Source organism: Maniola hyperantus, chromosome 22 (assembly GCF_902806685.2).
Source record: "Maniola hyperantus chromosome 22, iAphHyp1.2, whole genome shotgun sequence".
NCBI classification, from domain to species: domain Eukaryota; kingdom Metazoa; phylum Arthropoda; class Insecta; order Lepidoptera; family Nymphalidae; genus Maniola; species Maniola hyperantus.
The window spans coordinates 9,905,436-9,913,492 of record NC_048557.2 but is presented as its reverse complement, the minus strand read 5'-3'; the positions used below and the strand labels follow the sequence as shown (position 1 = coordinate 9,913,492).

At 34.5% G+C, this 8,057-nt stretch overlaps 1 protein-coding gene and 1 long non-coding RNA gene across 4 annotated transcripts; both read right to left on the bottom strand.

Moving 5' to 3' along the window:
* Nucleotides 1-537: 537 nt before the first annotated feature.
* LOC117992847 (uncharacterized) lies at nt 538-4,276 on the bottom strand. Its single transcript, XR_011238076.1, has 2 exons — nt 3,974-4,276; nt 538-3,543 (listed from the first exon to the last, which is right to left on the bottom strand). It is a non-coding gene; the product is annotated as an uncharacterized lncRNA (long non-coding RNA).
* Nucleotides 4,277-4,291: 15 nt separating this feature from the next.
* On the bottom strand, nt 4,292-6,601 carry LOC138403937 (uncharacterized). 3 transcript variants are annotated; one of them, XM_069506294.1, is made up of 7 exons: nt 6,207-6,601; nt 5,977-6,129; nt 5,583-5,716; nt 5,215-5,277; nt 5,068-5,136; nt 4,934-4,997; nt 4,311-4,785 (listed from the first exon to the last, which is right to left on the bottom strand). In XM_069506294.1, exons 1-7 carry the CDS (start codon nt 6,293-6,295, stop codon nt 4,674-4,676), a joined length of 684 nt encoding a protein of 227 aa, XP_069362395.1. In that variant the 5' UTR covers nt 6,296-6,601; the 3' UTR covers nt 4,311-4,673. The 3 variants fall into 3 exon arrangements, with proteins under 3 accessions (XP_069362397.1, XP_069362394.1, XP_069362395.1); XM_069506296.1 differs by lacking the exon at nt 5,215-5,277 and having other exon boundaries at nt 4,292-4,785; XM_069506293.1 differs by having other exon boundaries at nt 4,307-4,785; nt 5,068-5,277.
* Between the last annotated feature and the right edge of the window lie 1,456 nt (nt 6,602-8,057).

Here is an 8,057-nt window from a genome sequence, read left to right as displayed (position 1 = left end):
TCCGCGTCAGACTTAGCGAAAGTCTTAAGTTTCACTAAATCGCCAATCTCAAACTCTATCAATTTATGGTTTTTATTATAGTAAAGCTCTCTACTTTCGGCCGCCTTAATTATATTCTGTCGAGCCTGCTGTCGAATATATTCTAGCCTTTCTGGTGATACGTGGACCCCTCTAACTAGGTCCTTATTAAAATCAGTGGCTAACACGGTCCCTTTTCCCCAAACTATCTCGTTTGGCGAGTACCCCGTCATAGTATGTCGTCGGTTAAATAGAAAAGTGACGTTATTCAAAAAGAACAAATTTTACAATACAAGCATTTAAAGTTTTCACTTCAATTAATACTAATTTTTCCTTTTGAGTTTTATATTTATGTGTAAGTGTTATATATCATTTTAAAGGTATTTACATGAAAATAAAGATGGTGTGGTTATTTTAACTAATTTACTAAAAAAGAGGTATTTCTAGCAAGAAATGTCATTTTTCTACATAATTAAAAACATTTTGCGGAATGAATTTTGTAAAAATGTAACACAATAATGGAAAAAATATGGTTTTATTAAGTATATGGTTTTTATAAATTGAGGTATTCAAATAATTACAAATCCACTTAAAATTATATGCAATAACAATCATAAACAAACCTCTATTTTAAGAGTAATCCCTACTTATTAGATAAATCAATGGCAACAATATTGAGATCAATGAGCTTAAACTTAAATCTGCTTATTTTGGGTTTTGAATAAGAATATAAAACTGTAAAATCTGTAAAATATGTTTCATAAGATATTGAAAACGTTTTCTCCTTTATGTAAATCAATTTTTTATTATTAGCTTTAGTATGCATTTTTGTACTGATTCTACCAATCAATTATAAAACTAAAATATTATTAGTATCTACTTATTTAAAAGTTATAGAGCCTCTTCAAAAAAAATTAAAATATTCCAAAATATATGTAAAGTTTCATACTCAGTCTACCTAGATATTGTAAATAGGTTTTTGAGATGATTTCAAAATCCAAAAAAAAACTATTTAGTAAATAACGTATCACACAAAAGAAAAACAATGTGAGATTATTTGGTTAAAGACTTTGATAAAAGTTTTTATAAAATCGGGGAATTATGTTTTTATCTATTAGTGTAAGTATACCGGCTTTCTTAGTGTCAGATACATCCAATTTTGTTGAGTACAGCGGCTGTAATTCGGAACACAAGTTAGTTTTTTTCTTGGTAGCTCTAGTTTTGACCATGACAGTTTTGAAACTATCTTCTTTATACGAACATTTGTAATAGAATCGATCATTAAACTTTTTTTCCACTCTGACAACTTTAATATCTCCCATCTTTAACTTTTCTCGGTCTTCATTGCTTGAAAAATTTGAACCGACACCGTCTGCAATTTTCTTAATGTCAAAGAAGCTCTCATGATTTAGTTCATGGACTTTGTATGGATTTCCTTTTTTTTTGGCAGTTCTGATCAATGTTATGTATTGTTCCGGGACGTAAATAGGTGAGGATTTCAAAGACCTTGAAATGTTACGCTCAATCACAGAATGCGCGGAATCTCCTTCATTTTGTGAGTGACCCTTTATGAGAAACTTGTGGGTTATAGAATTTAAATTTTCTAGATAAGTTACGGCGTAGATATACATTGCAATCATATATTTATTTTTTTGCTGTCCACAGCAGTTGTCACTATAAAATATGACATCAAAATCGTCTTTGATTTTATCTTGTAAATTTCTTAAATAACTTAAAACGCAGGATCCTATTTCATTGACTCCTCTGGCCCCTTCACCTTCGTGCCAGACATAGCAGTTTACGTCTTTGGATCCGAGTTCGTAAATAGTAAAGTTGAGAACATTAAGTTTTGATATATAATAAAAATTGGATACATCACCTCTTGGGCACGGCATTACAGCTTGCAAATCATAGACGGCAATTATACATTTTTCATTGGCATTTTCTTTGTCTAACTCTTTTTCTTTTCTTACTAAATCTTTTTCTTCTAAATGCGAGTAATATTTGATTTTTAACGGCTCTTTATCTTCTGCATTGTTATAAGCAGCGCAATCCTCGCATTGGTCTTTTTTCGGAGACCAAAAGGAAATATTGTATTCTTTGGTAAATATATTGTAATATATTTGATAATCAGCGTGAGGAACGTTTTCCAATCGACATTTTGTAATATAGTCCCTATGTAGCTGTGCAATAGAGAGACCTCCTTCAATGTATTCCCGACTCGTACTAGCTCGACAGTAGTGGCTTTCAATTCTAGGTATAGAATTGATATGTTCTTTGATCCCATCAATAATTGCAGCATCAAGCTTATTGTGTTTGCGATGCTTTCCTCTTTTGTCCTCATTCAGAAACCCTCCAACTGTAGAGTTTTGCATTGAAATTACTGTTCTTATCGGTCTGTCGGATATACCCAGAGTATTTTTAAAAAAAGTCTTACAAACCCGAATTATTTCTCTGTCTACTTCAAAATTGAAGGCATGGTTATAATCTTTTCTTGTACTTCCTTCGCGAATATATCTATACTTCGGTTTTATTGCGGTTACATGTTTATTAATAAATTGACGTTGCTTATCTAAATTTCCCATCTTCCAGTAATTCATAAATATAAGTTTCCGCTTTTCCTCACTAATCTTGTTATAACATTTCAGTTTACATTTTTCAGTGCATGTTGGTTTTATTTGTCTTTCTTGCATTTGTTTTTGTGACTTCGATGTCGATGTATACGCTTTTCCAGAATTTCTTAATAATTTAGCTTTATTTTTGCTCCATTCTTCCGGTACAGCTTTTCTTTTTCGGCCAGTCTTTGCTTTTTTGTTTCCATCGTCAACTGTATTTTCTAGGTTTTCATTCACTGTAGCGATTTCATCTTCCGAAGATGTCGATGACATTGCAAGATCTTTGCGTAGTATAAAATCAGGGTCATTATCTACGTCGTCAGACGAAAAGTCCTTTTGACTATCAGGAATGGAGTTGAAGGAACTATCGTCATCGTCCTCATAGGAAATATCTGATTCCGATATTATTATATTGCATGAAGTCTTGGGTTGGCCTGAAAAGAGAACGTTAGTACTTTCTTCTGATTTTGAATCACTTACATCAGCTGATTCCATAATATTTGTACTCGGCCCAGGTTGATCATTTGGCAGGTATGGAATAATTTGTAAATCCAAAAAAGAATTGTTGCTAATAGGAGTCGGTACCTTAACATTGCTACTTAAACTAATCAAAGGAGTGCGTGTGCAATTCAAATTATTTTGCAGTGGTTCGACGACGATAATCTCACATAATTTAGATGTAGATACTTCGTTTGGTGGATATTTATCCTCAGTAGCTGAGGTATGGTCTTGAAAAACTGGCTCGGGCTCTGTAGTAACTGGTTTTATGAATTCGGGCACATAAGATATTACAGATATTTGTGGATCTTCATTTGACTTTAACTGAACTGAATTAAACTCTACTGGATTCTCCTTAGAAAATTCTTTAGACGTCGTAATCATTTTTACCATTTTTTCACCACGCTTCATCCTACAAAAAACAAAGAAGTTTTAAACCCATCTTTTTATTCTAAAGGTTAAATCAAAATTAATCAAATATTTTTATTCAATCATTTTAACTAATTTTGTACTTTAACGTTAAAATGTACTATGTATTTTAATAGATAACCGTCATTATTTTAAAAACACAATACAATAAATATTCATTCTAAGCATTCACAGTCATATTTGAAATTGTTACATTTTTCTGATGAACTTCATGATACTAAATGTACAAAAACTATACAGAAAAATGTCATAATTACAAATAAGTCGAGTATCAATAACTTCATTTCACAACAAGCAGTCACATTTCTAAAAATGTCGTTTCTCAATATAAGCTACTAACACAATTACAGTTAAATTTTAAAGAACAAACGTAATTTCTCAAAAAAATACATTGTTCTATAAATTTTTCTTACCTTTTGCAATCGTATCCAAACACTTTTTTGAAAAATGACAATTTTCTATAAAAACGCACATGTACTCAGTTCCGTGGCTGGGTTGCAAATGGCAGAGTGACGTTATTCTACAACCAATATGGCAGATGAACATAAAGTACCGAAATGACACTTGCGACATCTAGTGAGCTTAACGTGTAATTTTATAAAGTGTCTTTTATCCATATAAAAATAATGTTGATAACAGACTCTTTTTAATGATAACCTTACTTTCTGAAAATTTTGAGAAATGTCATTTTTCCATTTAACCGACGATGTATTAATTTGTTGTAGCAATCCTCTATGTCTGTTAATAAGTCTACCCAAGATCGATGCGATTTATAGCAGTATGTCCTAAATAATCTTCCTAATTCCTTCCATTATACGAATGGCTTTCTAGGAATTCAATAAAATAAAAAATAAAGTTTCCATTTTGGCGATGCCGGAAGGTGCCTACAACACAACCACACTCAAATCTTTGGTTGTGCTAAAACAAACCTCTCCTGCTTTCATGTTTTTTTTATTTTTCCCTTTTAGAGCTTCAGGGACAAATTCCCTGTTCAGCCGAAGCGTGCCCATGGAATCAGTTTTGTAAGCCTTCAACAGCCTTGATAAAAGGGGCGCATTGTAAAAGTTGTCCATTACAAGAGTATGGCCCCTATTGAACAAGGGTCTCATCAGGCTAAATACAAGGTGTAAATCCCAGGAACTCTATTTCGACAGGCACAGGGTTAATGGGCGACTCCAATGCCTGCACTATCCCCGTGGATGGCGTAAAGACTAACTTTCGTTTCCTGTCAATAACAAAAAAGTAAACATGTATTTTGTTTCTTTAAAAAATGTGACTGGTTCGACTGTGTCGATCATGAAATTTAACTTGAATACAACCTTATCTTACTTGAATACAACCAATAACTTATTGTTTAATGCAAAGAAACTTACTTCGCTTGAAATGGCGTTCCTGGTTGTGTTTCGTCCGACGATGTGTGACGTTTTCTCGAGACGCCTAAAAATAATAATAATCATAAGTCTTCCGACTTTTGTATTAAACGAAGTACACTAATTAAATTTTTTACCAAACCAATGATCCGGTATGGCTCCGACGTGAGGAGGCGAGCCCTCAATCATTTCCTCATCTGTTGTTTCTGAAATAAAGACAGTAGGTGCAGTGTAAAGTGTGCTCAAACGCAAAAACAGATTTCTGTGCGTACCATCAATCTTACCCGGTAAAGGCTCAGGGGAGGTTAAGAGAGGCTGCCTCGCCATGCCCGCCACAGCTTCCGTTTCTGGGTTTAAAAGGTCAATGATAATCTAAATATATAAAAGGAAAAGGTGACTGACTGACTGACTGATCTATCAACGCACAGCTCAAACTACTGGACGGATCGTGCTGAAATTTGGCATGCAGATAGCTATTATAACGTAGGCATCCGCTAAGAAAGGATTTTTGAAAATTCAACTCTGGAGGGGGTGAAATAGGGGTTCGAAATTTAGTGTAGCCCACATGAACGAAGTCGCGAGCATAAGCTAGTTTACTAATACGAATGATGAATGATATGATAATCTATATAACAAAAAGTTTAGAACAGACCATGAACACGTTGGGATTGGATTTCCCAAGGTTGCTGGATTTTGGCAGGCGGGACAGTCGGCACGTTAGGTGAGAGTGGGCAGGGCACCCATTGCCTCGTGTCCTTTTTTCCCTTCCCCTTTCCTTTTCCCTTTCTGAAAGAAAAACATTATAAAAAAATAAAGCTAAGCTAAGTTAGGTTAAATTTAAATGTCACTGGAAAATAATATGAACCGTAAATTGATCAACTTTCTAGTAAAAGCTATTTTTTAAGGGTTTGAAATTTTTGAATTAGGGTTGTTATTAAAAAATCCATTAAAAAAATCCGTTTATCATCTAACTATGAAGTTGATCAAATTACGGTTACGTAATATTTTCCGGTGACATATACAAATAAAAATCCAAAAGTACGTACTTTGACTCCGGAGCGTCGGGTAAGTTAAAGTTACCCACTTGCTTTCTGTCTTTCATCGTTGCCAGTTGTGCCCGCTGTTCCGGGGACAACATGGCAACGTGTTTTTTGTCCAGAGCCCTTGCCGTCCGCACAATTTTTAACTCATCCACCAAGCTGAAAAAATATATTATGAAATCCGATAAAAATATGCCATGTGTTCAATATTTAAAGCATTTTTGTGTTGATTTTACCGTCTTGATGGTCCTGGTTCACTTGATGGAGTCGCAACACTTGATGGACCTGGCAAAGGCTCTGCACTCGCTGATTCCGAACTGAACATAAAGGTTGCTCTATAAGTACCGAGTGCTAGTTATGCGATTAAGACGAATCCAACTACACCTCACAACAAAAATTCCAACAACCCTTTTGAATTGAAAGGCATGCCAAAGAAAAATTTTTTTACAAAAAAAATAAAAACCGACTTCAATACACAAACACTAAAAATTAAAAAATAATTTAATTTATTACCGAATATGTTTTGTATACAAGAGTTAATATAGTTCCATAATAATACTTTTTGGTACCGGTGCCAATTAGCTTTAGCTGCGCGAATCGCCTAGACTATAATATTTTTATGAGACTACATTGGCACCGACCCCAAAAAATATTATAAAAAAAAAGATTCCGACGAATTGAGAACCTACTTTTTTGAAGTCGGTTAAAAATTAAAAAGTTTACCCTTCTTCTCGCGCATTTTGTTAGTTAATAAGTGAAGTCACAAAAAAAACAAAATATATTATTTGTCCATACTAAGAAAAGGATATCCTCCGAGCATTGCGTGGTTTGCCGCCTCTCCCTCTTGCACCAATCACCCTTTTTGAAAGAATGCACCATCTACCACCAAAGCATTTAAAAGAAAAACATACAAAATGTATACGTATAAAATGTGTCAACTACCGGTTGAAATAACTCGGCTCGTATTTCCAGATCATGCGGTGTGCCCCGAGCCTTATACCATACCAACCATTACTTACGAGTACAGTCTGTTTGAAATTCGAAATCCTTGCTTGATGTAACCATATTTTGCTAATTTTATTTCTGATTCCGGTTGATTAATAGTTAATGTAACTTATTAATTTCGAATAATATGATAGTAGGAGTAAAAAAGTATTAAAACTGAAGTCAAAAATTCGATTTCACACTGCCAAAATGTTTGAGACGAACATTTCAGTCTCCGAAAACAGTTAAATGTTGTGTTCTATGGTGAAATCTTTTTAAAAACATATTAATAGTTTACTTACCTCGTTAAATGAACGATAATACGCACAAAACAATTTTTATTGTGTGAAATAATGGTGAAATACGACGAACACTGTTCACGAGACCTTGACAACAAACCGTTAGAAATGAACTGTCGCTTGAAACGTTTTTTTTCCTTTTCTTTTCTACTGAGTCTATGATATTTTGCCGTTTTATCTGTAGCAAATTTAACGAAGAAGCGAGATAAATGTATATGAATACGCCTTAGTATAAGAGAGATAGGTATATTTTGATCAATCGCGGCCTCTCCAGAGCGCCAGTCCATGTCAAGCAGTAGTTGACAGGGGCATTTCAGATACGTAATTCCAGTCAAGTAGTACTTGACACGGGCAAAATACTGGATACCTGCTTCTTTGTTCGCCAGCAAGCTCCGTTACCCGTAGATGCAGGCCCCTTTTACAACGTACTGTTTGCACGTCGTGATATCTTAATGTTAAATCGCCCGCCTTCAGAGGTCGGAGTTCCAACCCGACAAATACTTTCAGCCTTTCGTGGTCGTGTGCGTCCAATTAATTAAAATATTACTTGTAAAGCGCAGAAGGATAACATCGTGAGGGAAGCTACAAGCCTGAGAGTTTTCTATAAGCCCGCGCTCAGTAGTGAGCCGGTGAAAGTTGTTCATGATGATGATGATGATGATGTTGATACTGCGGTAGCTAGTAGTCTATAGCACACCACCTTATCCCAACTATTGTGCATTTTACCTACTAAATCAATGTGTATATTGACAAGAGTCGTAGACTGCGTTAATCTGCTAATTGAATTCTATTCCCTATTTAATG